Source organism: Neovison vison, chromosome 12, assembly GCF_020171115.1.
Source record: "Neovison vison isolate M4711 chromosome 12, ASM_NN_V1, whole genome shotgun sequence".
Classification (NCBI taxonomy): Eukaryota; Metazoa; Chordata; class Mammalia; order Carnivora; family Mustelidae; genus Neogale; species Neogale vison.
The window spans coordinates 74,474,859-74,494,988 of record NC_058102.1 but is presented as its reverse complement, the minus strand read 5'-3'; the positions used below and the strand labels follow the sequence as shown (position 1 = coordinate 74,494,988).

Here is a 20,130-nt window from a genome sequence, read left to right as displayed (position 1 = left end):
CTAACGGCCAACTGTATAGTCTGAGGATATGTGAGCTTTCAGTATTGCCTTGGGTGCCCAAGGCATTCGTTCTGAAGAACACCAATAGGAACCATACCCAGTTATTTTTATTATATACTCCACAATCCACTCCCTGGATCTACGCAAAGAAAGCACATCAGGGCGTGCCCAAGTGTAGAGGGTCAATTTAATCAAAGAGTCAAAATGCAAGACATGTTGTTTCCCAATCCTTCCATTGTCTGGACCCCTCAAAATACCTGCTCCCTAGCCCACCTGTCCCTGCACCCTAAAAAAAAAAAAAGAAAAAGATGAGAGTAGCTGGATGTGTTTTTTTCTAGTTCTCTACTTCATATTTCAGAATACTGATTTGCACAAATATCTTCTTTCTGCCCAAGAGATTAAAAGGATGAAATAATTTGAGAGCATTAAAGCAACAGTTTTAGTAATCCTTGAAACATAGAGAAGAGAGATCTAGTTTCATTTAATGATCAATCCATATGATAGAGGAGAAAATATTTCATTGAAGTTCAAGTTCACCCTCCTCACCATCACCATCAGCTCCCTGCTGGTGCTCCCTGCACACACTGCAGACAGCAATTGTCAGTAGGATTGCCCTGGGGAAATTTTAATTAAGTAGCGTCAGTGGCCCAGGTGGTAAACATACATTTTTAATTTAATTATCACAGAAAGGTTTTGAGGTATTTTTAGGTATTATTGGGTGATTAAATCTCACTTTTATAGATGAGAAAAGTAAAGCTCAAAGAAGTTAACCCTTTTTAATATAACCTATAAGAGTTCTTTTAAGTAATAATGCTTGAGAGTTTTATTTATTTTCAAGGGAGGTATTTCACAAATACTATTTTAAATTGAATATATTCTGCACTTCTGCCATGTCCACTTTACCATAGAGCAGTTATTTTTTTCTGTAGAAATGTTGTCATTCTCTCCCCACTTATATCTTAAAATAATTACATATTTTTCTATCTGGCTATATTTTAGTTTTATAAAACTATATGAAGGGTCATACCATGCTGTCCTTCTGCCAGCGTGCTGTCATGTCCCATGAAAAATTTCCTTCCATACTTGTGACTTACATTAAAATACCTACAGAAACTAGGAGTGATCTTACTCATTCATAGATTCATTCATTCATTCATTCAGCCAGTATTTATAGGGCTGCCTTCCAGGGCCCGGCAATGAGAACCAGTCTAGAGAGGTTGTAGATGTCCTCTTCCCTCCGCTAAAAGATGAACAATTATGTGACGATAGGCGCATTAAAAAACAAAACAAAACAAAACAAAAGCCATACCTCATAATTAGAACCTAACATTTCCTTCATTAAAATATAGTAATGACAACCATAAGAGAGAATCAAACAGATAAACTGTTCTACGGTCAAAAAAAGAGTTCACAAAGGAGATACGTTTCCTTGTGGACTCTTAAGAAAGGCTAGGATACCTGTTTACTGGTGTTTTGAAGGAGAAAGAAAGTTATTCCCAGCAAAGTGAACATCATTAGCAAAGCCAAAAAGCAAAAAGAAGCTGCTGGTCATTTAGAGGCAGTTGTGTAATGGAGTACTGAGGTTAGGGTGTATTGTAGCTCGAGAGCTTGGGAGGATTTGTGGGTGTGTGTCGAGGAAGTAATCCATTGAACCACACTTCCTCCGGCAGCGAACATTCTGTGGAATTAATGCCATAGGAACTGTTATCTTTAGATAATTTACAGAGCTGATAAATAGAGGTTTATTGCGCAATTTCTCACGAATTCTAGAACAAGCCAAACACCCCTACCAGAGGGTGCTCATTACATGCTAATTGAATTGAGTTGATACTTGAATGTTTGATACAAATCCTTTCAAATAACTTCCTTTAGCTCTATTAATAGAAACAGCTAAGTAAGTGCTTTCAGGACCTTAGAAATAAATTGTTGACTTAATGTAGACATGTTTATATCTTTGTTTAGAAACACAAAGTGAGCAACCATATATGTGAATCTTTTATCTATTTGGTGAATATCTTTTTATTGAGCCCCTTTTACATGCTAGTCCCTAAGTTAGGACTTTGCATTTTGCATCTTTGTGCCCCCTGACATCTCCTTAAGGCATTATTGATGGTTGCCACATGATCAGCAGGGGGAAGTAGATTGCCCAGGATTACACAACTGACAGAGCACAAGGCCCAGATGCGAACCTAGCTTTATCTGGGTGTTTTGCTCTGTGAAAGTGGCTCCCACCTACTGTTTTAGGGGCAGAGAGTGACTCATTTTTACACTTCTTTGGGAAGGGGCTTGTCTTTAAGAATCTCAGATCAGAGACCTCTTTCCCGCTTCTCTGAGCCTTCCTCTCTCCCCACTTAGCACTGGCATGCTCCAGTCGTCTTCACGCCTCTGGTCTACTATTGCAGTCGCTTCTTGCCCGCCCTCTGATTCAGTATTGTGCATTCCCACTCGATTCACCACTCTGAACCTAGTGATTTCTTTCTAATATGAAAATACTGCCCTACTGCGCTCCCCATTAGCTCTGAGACAGAGTGCATGCTGTGGAGTATGCCACACAACGATTTTATAATGTGAGCCTGGTGACCAGGGGCAGCAGTGTCTCCTCTCATACCCTTCCAGCCCAAGTTCTAAAATCCTAGAGGATTAGCTAGTCTGTTCCATGTCTTGGTGTCTTTGTCTCTGCTGTCTCTTGGACTAGAATCCTTTTCCACACCTTGATCACCTGGTGAATCCTCTCATCTTTCAAAAGGCGTCTTTTCCTCTGAAGCATTTTCAGATGCTATCATACTTTCCTCCCTGTCTCCCGCCATCCCCCCCCAGCGGAGTTTTGAAAGAGGGGGCTCCTAATGAACTACTTCTGCGTCCTTTAATATTAGGATGTCACTTATTTCATGCCTGTATGTTTATTGCAGTAAAAACAGTGCTACTCTTCTAAGTTTCTCAACAGCTGTGGCTGTATGACTGACATATAAAAGAGACTTGTGGGGGCTGCCGGATGGTTCAATCCGTTAAGTGTCCGACTCTCGGTTTCACTCAGGTCATGATCTCAGGTTCCTGAGATAGAGCTCCATGTCAGGCTCTGTGCTTACTGTGGAGTCTGCCTCAGATTCTCTCTCCCTCTCCCTCCTACTCACTCTCTCTCAAATAAATAAGTAAAATCTTTGAGGTGCCTGAGTGGCTCGGTTGGTTAAGAGTCTCCCTTCAGGGGCGCCTGGGTGGCTCAGTGGGTTAAGCCGCTGCCTTCAGCTCAGGTCATGATCTCAGGGTCCTGGGATCGAGTCCCGCATCGGGCTCTCTGCTCAGCGGGGAGCCTGCTTCCCTCTCTCTCTCTGCCTGCCTCTCCATCTACTTGTGATTTCTCTCTGTCAAATAAATAAATAAAAATCTTTAAAAAAAAAAAAAAAAAAAGAGTCTCCCTTCAGCTCAGGTCATGATCTCAGGGTCCTGAGATCCAGCTCTCTGCTCAGTGGGAAGCCGACTTTTTCCTCTCCCTCTGCCCCTCCCCCTCACTCATGCTTGATCTCTCCTGTGCTCCCTCCCTCTCTCTCTCTCAAATAAATAAAGAATCTTTAAAAATAAATAAATAAAATCTTTTTTTAATGAAAAAGGGGAGCATTTTCAGTACCAGCCTAGGGGGAAGCTCTTTCTTTCCTTTTCAGATAAAAAGACTTGAGGATCAAAGAGTTTCCCTCTGTGAGATTGTTCTCCCTCCCTTACCAAGTGAGCATGGTAATGTACTTTAATTGAAATGAGAACAGTACATACTGATCTCAGAGGTTCATCTTCAGGGTCACTGAGTGATGAGCACTTTCAGGAGTGAGTAGGGCTCTGCCTTGGTAAGAATAAAGCAGGAGATTCTTGTCCTTCTGCTTGTTACATAAGGAAGGGTCAGGATGAAATTTGTTGAAAATGCATATTGACTTCTGCATATTTTATGGAAGTATTTAGTTGGATTGCTATATTTTAGTAGCAGAAACATTCTACTATAAAATATTCATTATGCACCTTTTAAAAATAATTTTTTTTCTGCATTTGTAATGTGCAACAAGTTACCTTGTTTATATATAACTTGGACTAAATGGCCTTTGCAATAGTGTGGTATTTCAGGTAAGATTTGCAAAACTTAGGTGAAAGGAGTATATCCATGCAAGGGAAATTATTAAAAAAAAAAAAAAAAAGAATCCTCCTGGGGCACTGGGTGGCTCAGAGGGTTAAGCCTCTGCCTTCAGCTCGGGTCATGATCCCAGGGTCCTGGGATCGAGCCCCACATCGGGCTCTCTGCTCAGCAGGGAGCCTGCTTCCCCCTCTCTCTCTGTCTGCCTCTCTGTCTACTTGGGATCTCTGTCTGTCAAATGGATAAATAAAGTCTTAAAAAATAATAATCCTCCTGTGACCACTTTGCAAAATGAGGCTAAAACACACCGGTTCTCCTTTTCCTCTTCCCGCTCCTCTTTCTCCTTCTGTACTGATAATAAGAATTCATTTAATCATAATACTTGCAGATTTTGCTATCAAAGTATCATGCAGACTTTGCTAAATAACTATATTTCTAGTCCTAAAGGGCAATATTATAAAACATGGATTTTAATATGTTACAAGATCCCTTTACTAAAGTTAGCTATTTTTTGCAAATATCACAGTTGGGAATAAATTTCTGGATAATGCAGTTATTATTATCTCTGTTGTAAGTGCTAATTATTCAAAGTATATCCCTTACCAGAATCCATTTCTCTTTCTTTTTGGCTCAAGTGAGAACTTAGTGATAGAAAATGACAGGCTTATCAGCTGCAGCAAAGAACTATAATAGAGATCTGGGTGCTATGAATAAATTAACTAGAAGTTAAAGGTGAGACCAATGAAAACCTAAACCCTAATACTATCTCAGGGCATCTAGAATCAGGTCATTGAAAGGAACCTCTATCAAGGGTCATTTGGTCTGTTTGTTTCTCAATGCCAGAAATGGGAATCTTTTTTTTTTTAAGTAATCCCAGTGTGGGACTCAAACTCATGACCCTGCATTTAAGAGTCGTGCACTCTACCGACTGAACCAGCCAGGTGCCCTGGGAACCTTTTTGTTGTTGTTGTTAAGATTTTATTTATTGACAGAGACACCATGAGAGAGGGAACACAAGCAGGGGTGGTGGGAGAGGGAGAAACAGGCTTCCCACCAAGCAGGTAGCTTGAAGCAGGGCTCAATCCCAGGACGCTGGGATCATGATCTGACTGACCCAAAGGCAGACACTTAATTACTGAGCCACCCAGGGGCTCCTATTGGGAATCATTTTTAAAATACAGATTCCTAAGATCCATTCTGAGATTCTGGCTAGTGAATTTGGGATGTGGCCCAGAAATATGTGATTCAGATATGCCACGAGGTTCATTTAAAAACTGCTAGTCTAGTGTAGCACTCTAGCTTTAGGATAAAAAACCCCTTGTCAGTGTTTTCCCAAAGGATGAGTTCATTTTTTATCAGCTCCAGCGATAGAACTGGATCTTACAAGCAGACCTTTCTCTTTCCTTCAAAGCTCTCTTAGAAGTTTGTATTTCCAGTGAGCTAGAATCTTTTTCCCTAGAATTTCCACTCATTAGTTCTGGTTTTGCCTTCTTATAGTCACATACACACACAAAGATATCTAGGTGTTAAATCTGCATTTCTTTCATTACTATGTGTATTAGATTCTAAAATTTTTTAGCTTGGATTTATTTTTCAAGCAATTGAATCTTTAGTGACTTATAAGAACTCTCTGTATTAAGGAAATTAACCTTGTGTTGCCATATGTATTTTCCCATTCCGTAGTTGGTCCTTTATTGATTTTGTATGTACATGTAGGAGGAATGTAATCTCGAATCTCAAGTGAACACTTAAGCTCCTTCCTAGCTTCGTGCCATACAAAAATTTGGCAGGCATGACATTTCTATAAGATACCCTACATTAAAAATTCAAAAATTATACTCACACTCACAAACCGGATTCTTTTATAGAAGTAATACCACATGCCAAGCTATAAAGGACATCCGACTTTTGAAGGAAAATTCCACTCCCTTTGTTTAAAATTAATCCTCTTCTGGTTTTTATTGTAAGGTATACTTTTCCTTTGAGTGCCCTGTGTGGTCCTTTTTAAAAAGGAGGAAATGTCATTATGCTTTACATCTTTAAGCCTCTGGCAAGCAGAGACTGTTAATTTGTTTATTTATTTAAAACAGGAAGCTATTTTTTTTTCCTTTTCTCTCTTTTCTTCTTAACTTTCTTTAGTGGCTTAGTAACCACGCAACTCAACCTCAGAACTGCCTCTAAATTGTTTTCAACCACCTTTGGAGTTTTATTCTGTCACTCCTCCATCCAGTGCCCCTCAAGATGAAGTGGGAGGAATGAAGTTATTGTGTTACAAAACCTGAGACTGAGTGACACTGCTCCTGACTAACCCCCAGAGCCAGTTGGAGCAGGAGAAGACCTCCTCCTGAGCCAGAATGCTGGGCCTCGCCAGACTCCAGACCCAGAGTCGCTCTATCTGACAGAAGCTCAGCGTAGGCTGCAGTGGAAATTTGGTATCGTTTCAGAAATTACGTACTGCTACACAGCCAAAGTAAACTGATGAAGGACAGGAGACTGTGTCTAGCCTCAAGTGTTCTAAATGGTGGGCCAAGTATTAGTATAGTCTAATAATTAGCACACTTTAACTGCGCAGATGATTATTTCAGTCATTAAAATCAGGGCTGATGATATCACCACTGAATTCAGCCCCGCCCCCACCCAAAAAAGCACCTTTGCTTTTTTCACTGAGTAGACGGTCCTGTATACCAGTGCTTCCTCTATCTTTTTTGCAGACAAAGCAGTACATTTTAAAAGTTGGAATTACCGACTGGGTGGTGAGGGGAATGAATAGGGAAAATGAAGATCCCTTCTCTTTCTGCCCCTTCTCTCTCTCTGCCCTCCTGGATGCTAGTGAGTTAGTCATTTACTGAGGTGTGAAGGAAGGTAAGGCAACTTTACCCCTCCTGGGAGTCACTGGAATAGCCAGCAAGAGGAGCGTGGTCCTTGCACTGAACCAGAAGTATTTGAATGCCACATTTGTAAGAGAATCAAATCCTCAATGTATGTGCCACTTTGCATTCTTTCTGAGATACCCAACTTCAGCCTCTATCTCACAGATGCCCTGGAAGGTACAGTACGCGGTTATCTTCATTTCTTTAGTATTAGCTAATATAGCCTTTCTCTTTAATGACGGGTCAGGGGAGAGGTTTCAAGAGGAAAGGGAAGTTGAATGAGGACAGTGGTACCAGCCTTAGACCAAATACTTTAGGCCATACACGTTGGCAAATTGATCAAATACTCTTGTATCTCCTTCACTGCCAAACTGTAATATAGGAAATACACGAGGTATCTAGCATAAATTCCGGGAGGACAGAAAGTCTACCATTGGGTAGGAGTTAATAAATATTAACTGGCGATGTTGATCAGCCTACTGGAGACAAGTGTGGGTATAGGCAAAGGTTTTCTGTGGGTCCTTCCTGCTCTCACTGGGAGGCAAATTTCGGGCAGAAGCTGTAGGTAGTGGGGAGCAGGAGGCAGAGGGAAATAGTCTCTCCCTGTTTCTACGAGAGAAAAAAATATGACCCTTTAAAAAACACTGAAGTCTTGGGATACCTGGATGACTCAGCCAGTAGAGTGTACAAGTCTTGGTCTCTTGATTGTGAGACCGAGCTCCACATTAGGTATAGAGATTTTTTTTTTTTTTTGGAAGATTTTATTTATTTATTTGACAGACAGAGATAACAAGTAGGCAGAGAGAGAGGAAGGGACGCAGACTCCCTGCCAAGCAGAGAACCCAATCCGCGGGACTCTATCCCAGGACCCTGGGATCATAGCCTGAGCCGAAGGCAGAGGCTTGAACCCACTGAGCCACCCAGGCGCCCCTCGAGATTACTTTAATAAAAAAAAAGTTAAATCTTTTTTAAAAAACTAAGTAAATAAAAATAAAAACATTGAAGTCTTGGGGCGCCTGGGTGGCTCAGTAGGTTGAGCCTCTGCCTTTGACTCGGGTCATGATCCCAGGGTCCTGGGATCGAGCCCTGTGTTGGGCTCTCTGCTCAGCGGGGAGCCTGCTCCCCCCACCCCCCCGCCGCCTGCCTCTCTGCCTACTTGTAGTCTCTTTCTGTCAAATAAATAAAATCTTTAAAAAACAAAACAACAACAACAAAAAAACACATTGAAGTCTTTATTAAAATAGGATAATTTTCAGCCTGCATATTGGTGAGACCAGAATTTATTCTCAGTGAGGTCAGCCTAATGGTAGGATCTTTTAAGAGAAACAACATAAATGTTAAAGGATTTCTAACTTACACTCACATTCTGGGTTAATTTAAGCTGGCATAATTTTATATCTTAAATCTCTCTCTCTCTCTCATTGCGGATCAGCTTCATTGCCATCTAACAAACTCAAAACTGATTCTTTGGGTTGGAAAAGGTCTGGCTCCCTCCCCCTTTTTTCCCAACAGCTAGCCACAGCCTGGGGGGTGTGGGCCCTAATGCATCTTTTCAGCAGTCATTTGACTCATCCCTGCACTGTTTTGATAGTACTCTTTGCTTTTCTAGGTTTGCTGTGGAATTTGTCATCTAATGACAAACTTAAGAATCTCATGATAACAGAAGCCTTGCTTATCCTGACTGAGAATATCATCATTCCCTTCTCTGGGTGGCCAGAGGGAGACTACCCCAAAGCAAATGGTTTGCTTGATTTTGATATATTTTACAACGTCACAGGATGCTTAAGGTAATGCCACTCTGCAGATCTTTTTTCTGTATACCTGACATACTGCATCTGGGTTTCTAAAGCTCTACCTCATTACCTGGAGATCCAATAAGAATTATAAAGATCCCTCTAAATACTAGAAGCACAAGGAGCGTGTCCTTTCCCATTGTTACCAGTGGGGCATGTAGAGACAATGAGAAAGGTAAAGTAAGAACACAATATTGTTTCTAGGCATGTTTGATTTCAGCAGCTACCCACATTAGCTCACAAGAGAGAGGCTATCAGTTCCAGTAAAGAAAACAGAGATGTGATCTGAATACCCAGAATCCCAGGCAGACGGGCCTTCTCTGTCTCCCAGGGTTTAACATAGGCTCCATGCTATTTTTTAATTTACAAAAATCTAATTGACTGATATGGTTAAAATATAATTTTAAACCTAGTGCTTTTATTCTTTAATCTTATACATTATACTAGTCATAACGATTCAATATTTGTATATATTGCTGTCACCACAGTAAGTTGAGATAACATTCATTGGTATGCACTGTTACAGAATTTCTTTTTTCTTGTGATGAGAGCTTTTAAGACTTTTCTCTATTAACAACTTTCAAATACGCAATATAGTATTATTAACTATAGTTGCCATGCTGTACATTACCTCTTCAGGATTGACTAAGTTATTTGTTTGTTTATGGCATATGAAAAATTTATCTCCTTTATGGTTTATTTGGACTTAGTTATTTTATGACTAGAAATTTGTACCTTATGACAACTTTTACCCATTTTGCCTACCCCTCTTGCTTCTGACAATCCCACCAGTTCTCTGTATCTATGAGCTTGTTTTTGTTGTTAAGTAATCTCTGTACCCAACATGGGGCTCAAGCTCACAACCCTGAGATAATCACATGCTCCACCAACTGAGTCAGCCGGACATCCCATAACCTTGGTTTTTTGTTTGTTTTGTTTCTTTTAGATTCCTTTTATAGATGAGATCATATAGTATTTGTCTTTCTCTGTCTGATTTATTTCACTTAGGATAATGGCCTCAAGGTCCATCCATGATGTTGCCAATGGCAATATTTTTTTTTGTGGCAACATTCTTTGTTGTTGCTGAATAATATTTTAGATATATGTACATACACACACACACACACACACATTTTGCTTTTGTGTGTGTATATATATATCAGATTTTATCCATTCTCTTGTCGAAAGATACTTAGCTTGATTTCTTTGCTATTATGAATAATGTTTCAGGGAACATGAGGGTGCATATATATTTTCAAGTTAGTGTTTTCCTTTTCTTTAAATAAATACCCAGAAGTGGAATTGCTGGATCATATAGTAGTTCTGTGTTCGATTTTTTGGTGATGTTTTCCACAGTGGTTGTGCCAACTTAACATTCCTACAGGCACTGCACAAGGTTTGCCTTTTCTCCATATCCTCACCAACACTTGTTATTTCTTGTCTTTTTGAGGATAGCCGTACTAACAGGTGTGAAGTGATAATCTCCTTGTGGTTTTGATTTGCATTTCCCTGGTGATGTTGAACATTTCTTCCTGTGCCTTTTGGCCATCTCTGTATCTTCTTTGGAAAACGTCTATTCAGATCTTCTGCTTATTTTTTAATCAGATTGTGTTTACTATTGAATTGTGTGTTCTTCATATATTTTGGATATTAACCCCTTATCAGATATATGATTTGCAGGTATTTGCTCCCATCCCATAGGTGGACTTCTCATTTTATTGATGGTTTTCTTTGCTATGCAAAAGCTTTTTTGTTTGACACCATTCCACTTCATTATTTTTGCTTTTGTTACCTTTTTTCTTTTTGGTGTCAGATCCAAAAAATAATCACCAAGATTGATGTCAAGAAGCTTACTGCCTATGTTTTCTTCTAGCAATTTTATGGTTTCAGGTCTTATAGTCAAGACTTTAATCCATTCTGAGTTAATTTTTGTGTATGGTATGAGATAGTGGTCCAGTTTCATTCTTTTGCATGTGGCTACAGTTTTCTCAGCACCATTTATTAAAGAGATTTACCTTTCTCCTTTCTCCACTTTCCCAAAGTATTCTTGACTTCTTTGTTGCAAGTTAGTTGACCATATATGCTCAAGTTTATTTCTGGGCTCTTTAGTCTATTACAGTGATCTTTGTGTTTGTTTGTTTTTATGCCAGTACAACTGCTGTTTTGATTACTAGAGCTCTGTAATATAGTTTGAAATCAGGGAGTGTGATGCCTCTGGCTTTGCTCTTCTTTCTCAAGACTCTTTGGTTATTTGGGATCTTTTGTGATTTCATACAAATTGTAGAATTGTCTGTTCGATTTCTGTGAAAAATGCCATTGGAAACTTCATAGGGATTGCATTGACTCTGTAGATTGCCTTGGGTAGAATGGACATTTTAAATATATTAATTCTTCCAATCCATGAGTATGCTATATCTTCCCCTTTATTTATGTCTTCAATTTGTTTCATCAGTGTCTTATTGTTGTTAGTATACAGTTCTTTTGCCTACTTAGTTAAATTTATTCCTAGATGTTTTTAAATAGCTGTAAGGCAACAAAGCCTAAAGATATAGAAAGTTTTGCCATAAGAACAGCTACCAAAGAAGTTAATTTGATCAGCTTTTCTAAATAGTGGGATGAAAAAGTGCTTGAAATATTTTCTCTCTTGGACTGTCAAATGCCAGCTAAATCAAGAGAAAATAGAAGTACATGCAGGAGGAAGAAAAATGCTAGTCTGAACTTCTCTAAGATCCTGCATCTCAAGCTTTCTTATATTTGAAAATAATCATTGTGCTTTATGTGCAAGGATTAAAAGAAATCAGATGGAAGATATAATTAAGGGGCACCTGGGTGGACTAAGTCACTTAAGCATCCAACTGTTGACTTCAGCTCAGATCATGATCTCAGAGTTGTGAGATCGAGCCCAGGCTCTGCATTTGTGCCCTCTTTCAAAAAAAAAAAAAAAAAGATGTGGGACTCCTGGGTGGCTCAGTCGGTTAAGCCGCTGCCTTCGGCTCAGGTCATGATCCCGGGGTCCTAGGACTGAGTCCCACATCAGGCTCCTTGCTTGGCAGGGAGCCTGCTTCTCTCTCTGCCTCTGCCTGCTTGTGCTTGCGCGCTCTCTCTCTTTCTCTCTCTCTCTCTGACAAATAAATAAATAATAAATAAAATCTTTTAAAAAAAAAGATGTAATTGAAATTAGGCAGCTCACAAGAGGTTATAATATGTTCTGCTTTTGATATTTTCTCTAGTTACAGTTCATTTTTTGAGGGGATCTAGATGGTAAGTAAGAGAATTTATTATGGTAAAATATTTATCTTATCTCCATAGTTAATCAAACACCGTATCAAATACCAATTTTGTGTAGGCTTTTTATGTTACTTACGGAGAATTTCACAAAGATGAATAAGAAAATCCTTAGGGAACTGTTAACCTACCAGGGGCTACAGATGAGCAAAGGAAAGAGAACGCAGCTTATGATGAAATATGTTAGACCAATGGCTCCTGGAGCATTAGCACCTGCACCACCTGGAACCTGTTAGAATCCTCAGGTTTCACCCCTGAGGGGTGGAACAGCAATCTAGTTTTAACAAGCCATCCAGGTGATTCTGATGCAGCTGAACCGTGGTGTCAGAGGTACAAGGGAAGTGCTGCAGGAATACAAAACAAAGGACCATTCATGCCAGCAGAGTGGAATCAGAAAGACGCTATAGAAGAGGTCCAAATGAACTGAGCTTTGGATTATTTCAATAGTCAGAAATTCTCTGAGGACTAGAGACTCAAATCCTTAACAGCAGAAGAGGTGCCTAAATGGTCTCTTTGACTCCATCTTCTGTACAGTTTGCTAGATCTGCTTTTTTATTGTACTTTTGATCTAATAACACATTTTGATCTATTTAAAAACATTTTGCATCTCACAATTTCTCTGTAGCTCGCATTGCCGGACTGTGTTACATCAGAGTTCTTAAAGTATCAGTCAGGACTCTTTCAACTCAAAATGAGGTTTTCAAACTTGCTAAAGCCAAGTAAGGATTCATTGGCTCATGTGGGTGAGATGTTGATGGTCACTTGTGGAAGGGAAGGAAGTGCACTAGGAACCATGACCTCCAGGACTAGGACAGAAACTCAGCATTCATGGGACTCACTCTGTTTTTAAATTTATATCTCCTCTGCACTTGCTCTTCTTCTTTCATATGTTGGGCTCATTCTCTACAAATGTGAACGAGCCTGTGCATTCTTTTTACTTTAATCCCTAACACCTAGCAAAGCTTCTGGCGTAGAGTAAGCAACTATAAAGTATTGAATGAAAAAATAAAAGAAAGATTATATTCTTTTAAAATAATCTTTTCTTTAAAATAAATAAAAGCCCAAATGAAAATACCTGATGAACTGAGTGAATAATCAAGTCTAGCGAGAGCATCAGATTTGTGATGGGAAGTAATCAAACAGAAGCTGGAAACATAGGCTAAGGTCTGATTGTGGGGGCCTTGAAGGTCATGTTAAGGGGTTAATTTTTTTCTTCTGTAAGCAAGATTATCTAGGGTGGGAGGATAGAAATAGGAAGTTCTGTGCGAAGAACAATTATAATATTAACAGGAAAGGTGTACTGAGAAGATGAATAATGTAATAAAGACAAAGATGTTAGTTTCAAATCTTCCTGCCATTTTTCCTTATGAATGAGGAATAAAAAAGACTTGGATGGTTTGAGTGAAGCATGCCTTAGCTGACACACACATTCCAGAAGATGTAATAGCTGAATACACTCCCTCCAATATGACACCATTTTAGTGTTTGCAAAGCCAATTCAAACCACTGATTTGAACTACTTTTAGAAGCAGAATATAACCAAAAAATCTACCAAATTGAATGCCAATAGTACATGCTTAAGTATCTGTTCTTATTTCATTTGTGTATCTAATTTGCAATAATAATAGCTGACATATTAGAGAATGACATTTATTGTATATTATGTTCTAAAAACTTCTGAATGCTTTATGAGAATTTTTTTAGTTTATTCTTACCATAGTCCTTGTAAAACAAGATTTCCCCATTTTATAGTTGAGGGGTTCAGATAGGTTAAGTGGTATTTCCAACATCATGCAGCTAGCAAGAGACAGCTGAAATTCAAATCCAGGAAGCCTATCTCCAAAGCCACATATATTCGTATGTTCGTGTTTATCACATTTCTACAGACTGTGCTGATGTGGATGAAACCTCTACCCTTGGGCCCCTGGGTCGCTCAGTAGGTTAAGCCTCTGCCTTTGGCACAGGTCATGATCTCAGGGTCCTGGGATTGAGCTCCGCATTGGGCTTTCTGCTTGGCAGGGAGCCTGCTTGCCTCTTTCTCTCTGCCTGCCTCTCTGCCTACTTGTGATCTCTCTCTCTGTGTGTGTCAAATAAATAAATAAAATCTTAAAAAAAAAATCTGTCCTTCACAGCCTACCTCACACAGCTGGGTAGACCAATTTATACTCACATTCAAGTCTTCTTAAGGGCATTGCATCTGTGTCTCATTGGTTTTATAAGTTCTATGCAAATAGAACTATGCAAATAGAGCTCTGCATTTCACAGAAGCGAGAAGATACAAAGAATGAAGCCTATGAAGTGGGCGACATTTCCAGGAAAGGAGAAGGCATTGTAGGCAACAAGGTCAGGTTAGATGTTGGCACAGTGATTATAAAAGCCACTAGGAGAAACCCGCAGAATGCAAGAAGAGCCTTCTAGGGAACCTGTGATCAAATAGTCTCAATTTCCATAACAATAGAGGTGTCTGCCCTGTAGTTGCTTATATATGACCACAGCTTCTCTAAACAGATTTTAAGATGAGTGTTAACTGTTCTTACAAAAGTGAATCTTGCTGAATAAGAAGATCATGATGTTAGCAAGTATCTTAATTGCTCTAAGTTTATTTGAGGTATTCTCTCCTGCAGTGGGTGCAGAGCCAACAATGAATTGGCAACATGAGCAACATTTTTGGCACTGTGGTTGACTCAGTGCAGCTAAATTTTTTTAATCTCCTCAGAGAAAAACTGCATACACCAGTGACTTTTTCCTTTACTAATGTGACACTGAGATAGTTTTGAGAGGGACTTCGCTTGGTCTGCCTAGAGCAATGGTTTAGTGAATCTGCTCTGCAGGTAAGATGTTTGCGTTGTTAATGAACTTGCTTTGCAGCAGTGGCTCTGGCTCTGGCCACCTGGAGCTGGTATAGTGAGACTGCATTCCCACAAGAGAACGTGCAAAGTTTATCCTTTGAAAAGACCAACACTGTCAGGTCCAGGATATTTGTCAGGTATCAGCCCTATCTACAGGACTAGCATCTGTCCTCAGCAGCATTTTCCATGCATGGGCCTTGGTGCTTTCTTTAGGTCCCTTTGGAATTAACATACTTATAACAACTGAAGTTACTCACTGAAAGGTGATACATATTTTGCAAAGAGGAAACATCTTAAACAATATTATGCTAGCAATAATAAGTAGTAAACTCCAGGCTAGGAGAGGAAAAGTAAAATAGTACATTCCCAATTTGTGCTAGAGCCAGCGAAAGCAATAGTTTGCATCTCTTAGTAACTCCACAGACTGTGACATCATGTTGGTAGTTTGAAATTGGCCACAGTGGGAGTATTTACACCACAGAAATTGGCAAATTCTGCAAGTCAGAGGTCTCCTCACTCCCTTGCCCCTAGAAAACTGTTGGGACACCTGAGTGGCTTAGTTGATTAAGCATCTGCCTTCAACTCAGGTCATGATCCCTGGGTTCTGGGATCGAGCCCCACATCAGGCTTCCTGCTTGGCAGGAAGTGCGCTTCTCCCCTTGCCTGCCATTACCCCTGCCTGTGCTCTCTGACAAATAAATAAATAAAATCTTAAGAAAGAAAAAAGAAAACTGATTCTTGAATAAAAATCTACCAGAACACCACTGGCACTGAATTTCTGTTCATTAATTAACATCAAAATGTGGGTAATTAGAGTATAAGCATATTTTTTTTTCTATACACATCCCTTTTCAAAGAAGAAACAGTTCCTTTGTTTTCTTGGAAGGTATCACAAAGCTTCAGCATTTTCCTTTTTTTGAGTGGAGAAAACATGTTAAAATGACCCATTCATTTTTTTTTCCAAATTATTTTCATTTACTTAAGGCAAAAAGTGTGCCATTATTTGACAGTTGATAATTTATTGCAATCAATAGGCTACGCTTTCAGATATTTCAGATTCCAAAAGCTTTATGTGACAATCATAGAATTGTAAATTACCAAAAAGCATGAGCTGCCTTCTTTGATTTAACACCCCTCCTACGTGCACACTCACTGTGATGAGCCCCTGCTTTTCTATTTAGTATGGGTAACATCTTAGGAGTTGATGTGACATGGCTGTCAAATCTGTGTGTTCCACCTCGCGGATTGGCACACCTATGGAAGACCTTTGGATGTGATAAATAAAACCAATAGTTATTATCAGGAGGAAGTTTGAAATTTCTACCAAAGATTTATCATTATTTCTCCATTCCTCCATGTCATTCCCATTGTTTCTTTCTTCCTTTTCTTTCTTTCCTTTCTCCTTTCCTTTCTTCCCTTGTCTTTCCTGATTCTTTGCTCTCTTAAAGAAGAAGGGGCTGAAAGAATCTACAGGTTAGAAATTAAAGTGCCTCCAGAGTTCCGTTTGGACTGAAATGGACAGGTATAAGACCATGGAGAATGGTGGAAGCTCTCAGAGTAGAGAATGGGAAAAATATCCTTTTCCAAGAGCAGTGAGGTTCAAAGTTCTGGAAGACACATTAGACTGAACACAAACACATCTCAGCAGTCTCTCTTAGCAGTCTCCTTCTTCATCTTGAAGAAATTGACAGTGACTCTCCCAAATTATAGAACCATTATCAGAAATTTGAGAAAGGAAACTAGTCCAACGTTCTTGATATTTTACCATTTGGTCTGTCTTTCCTCTTCCTCTTATCTAACACTGTATTTGTTCCTTGGATGCCTGCTATATTCAAATCTCTTCCCGCTACAGCAGAGGGACGCCCTTATAAAAGGAGATTTCCCTTACAAATTGTAAGGGAATGTAAATGTCTCTCACGAAAGGGTGATTTCCGCTTGGTTGGCAGAACTTCTCCTGTGTTTGCTATTTCTTAAAAATAACCAGCTTAAAATAACATGACAAAGAGGCTTATTTGGGGGTGGCAAAATTTGCTCCCCTATACCATAAATAATGGAATTGGCAATATTTCTAGCAATGTTACACTATCATTCATAATTGTATTTTATATGTTGTGTATTTTAGATATTGTGGGGGCCAAGGATAGGCCACACTAAGATGGGCCACTTGACATGAAGATTATTTTGAGCTGAAGGCAATCAAGACCCTGTGTACTCAAGAGAAATTTTTGCCTCTTTGTTAACTACATAGAAAACTCTAAATGGGCGGTCTTTCCCAGAATAAGGGTTATTAGCAGCGATAAATTTTATCTGAGTGTCCCATCTGTGTGGCAGGACAAACATCTAATTACTGAACATCTGCTCTTCTTTTCATCCTGTCAATTGCATTCCTTTCTTCTGAAGTCCCAGGCCCCTACCCCTATATCCTCAGTTTAGAATAACCTATATCAAAAAAAAAAAAAAAAAAAAAAAATAGAATAACATATGTACTTCATTTTGCCTGTCTTTAGAATTTCCATGGCTATGTGGACTCTCTGTACATATACTATTTGATTTTCTCCTCTTTACCTGTCTCTTTTCAATTTGATTTTTCATCCAGCTAAAAGGACCCCAATGGGGACAGGAACTCTTGATCCCTAATAAAATACAAACAAATGTCTAGTTTTATGAGATAAATTGTTGTGTAATTTTCTCTTCAAGTGAATTTAAAAGATTTAAGTGGTATTTGAATAGGTATATAAAATCCTGATTTTTAAAAAATGATTGTTTATAAGTAAAATCTCAGGGTTTTTAGGTCATCTGTTTGAAATCTCTCAACAGTAATTAGGTTAGTAAAGCAAACAAATCAAACATCAAACCAAGCAAATACAGCTATGCTAACCTGATCACCCCTCTCTGATCTTCCTGAATCCAGTGCTCTTAAGAGTTTAGGTCACATTAGAATTGTCAGTCAGCACAACTACAATGCTTGCAAATGTCTCCGTTCTTCAAACTAAATTTTCCACTATCCTATTCATGCCCTTAGCAGATAGGCTCAGATTAGGAGTTGTACTTCTCAGTAATTATATGACATTTCTCTTTGCTGAAGAAACTTTTTACTGGTATCCCAGGCTCAGCCTTGGAGTGACTATTAAGAATACATGAATAGAACTAATGTGGAGGTAGAAAAAACAAGGTAACAGAAGAATAATTTTTATTATATCAAGAGGACTGTATTTGCTTGCCTTTCTGTGTATCAGTCAGTACGTGACTTGGGTCCTGAACAACAACAAAAAATTCCCAAGTAGGACTTTGTCAGAGATTTTTAAAAACATCCTTTGTTTGTTTGTTTGTTGAGGTATAATTGACACATTAGTTTCATTACAACATAATGAATTTATATTAGTAGACATTGTGAAATGATCACCACAGTTAGTCTGATTAACATCTGTCCCCATGTATAGTTAACAGATTTTTTTTTCTTGTGTTAGACCTTTTAAGATTTACTCTCTTAGCATCCTAGTGTTTAAAAAAAAAAATCTGGTATAGCTTAAATTGGAAGTAGTTTATTATTAACTATATCTTAGGTCACTGAAAATCTTTTTTTTAAAAAAAGACTTGACTTTCATCATAGAACTATTAAAAATTTTGAAATTCATCATGATTAAGAAATGAGCAGGTTGATATATTTGGATAAAGCAGCTGATGACTTTTTTGCTATCCTGTGGTTAAAAATCTGTGCCTGTACTGGAGGTGCAGACCATCTGAGCATCATATGCTTTTACTCTAAGTCTTAAGCTTCTTCATCAATCCTTATCTGGCATCCAAGACATCTCCTTTAGGTGCCAAGAATGTCTATTCAAGTTCCAGTGACTCCCAGGCATATTTTAAAAAATTAGTTTGCTGTTTATAATTGATTCAAAATGGAATTTGGCATTCTACCTTGAAGAGCCAGCTAAATCCAAAGGAAGTGACTGTAACCTACCAACCAGATGATTACTGGCTACATTGATTATTCAGAATAATTTTAGATGATCTTAAAAATACAGGAAAGCAAAGCCAAAGGATTTTTTTTTTTTAAGATTTTATTTATTTATTTGACACAGAGAGAGAGAGAACCCAGCTGTCAGAGTGGCAGGCAGAGGGAGAGAGAGAAGCAGGCTCTCCGCTGAGCAAGGAGCCCAATGTGGAACTCGATCCCAGAACTCTGGGATCATGACCCGAGCTGAAGGCAGACGCTTAACGAACTGAGCCACCCAGGCGTCCCAAAACCAAAGGATTTTCAAGGATAGATTTTCTCCTCTACCTTCTGGCTTCTTGAAGTGTAATAGATGCTGACATATCTTTGTTCGGTTAATGTTCCTTGTCCTGGAAGGAACAAGACGTGTAGGTGGGAGAGCTTTGTTCTACCTCCCAATGCTGCTGCTTTTTGCAGACCAAACAGTTGACTTTGACTGCTGTTTGCAGATACCTTCAGGAACTGATGCTGACTTTTAAGGTAACAGACAAGCCCTTTTCTTGGCAAAGAGTTTTTGTCCCTCCTCCAGTTCAAATGAGGTTCCCCTTTTGTTCTATGCAATAACAAGCTGCCTCTGCTACTTTCTCTGGGTTCATCACAGACAAGGCCCAACTGTTTGATATATATCAGCTGAGAGATAAACAAAAGCCCAGACCTAAATCTCAAATAACAAGAGGAAGAAGGATGCCTCCTTATCCATCAGTCTCTTATCAAGTGCCTGTTGGGTCTTAGAATGGACTCTGACCAAGCACTTAGGGGACTGGGGCCTTATTGTACAGTTTACGATACACGATATTGAAATCCTATAGTTGTTGATGGATATGAAGATGTACCTTCAATATTTGTAAAATCATCAAGGTGGTCACTCTCTCAGTACGCTAGCTAGACCATGAAGACTGGTCCCATAGGCAGTAGGTCTTGCATGTGACACACATGTAAACTGTACATTTACAGGAAATTACACCTATTACCAGTAGATATCACCCCATTAAAAAAAAAAAATCCGCCTCTTAGAATTACTTGTTGTTGAAGTGTTTTGAGAAGATTCACTTTAACCATATTATTGGGCTGTCTGCTAATCTCCTATCTCGTGAGTAATTATAGCCTTTAACTTTATTTTTTTTAATTTTTAAAAAATTTTAATTCCTGTATAGTTAACATACAGTGTTCATTTTCCCAGGCTAGTTGACCATACACCACACACTAAGCTTCGGACTTTCTGTGCCGA

At 39.0% G+C, this 20,130-nt stretch overlaps 1 protein-coding gene across 1 annotated transcript in view; it reads left to right on the top strand.

The window, feature by feature from the left end:
* PKP2 (plakophilin 2) overlaps positions 1–20,130 on the top strand; it is a 91,200-nt gene that overhangs the window by 43,665 nt on the left and 27,405 nt on the right. The window contains exon 6 of the mRNA XM_044226623.1: positions 8,591–8,768. Coding sequence (XP_044082558.1) covers positions 8,591–8,768 — 178 coding nt within the window. The remainder of the gene's footprint in view (positions 1–8,590; positions 8,769–20,130) is intronic.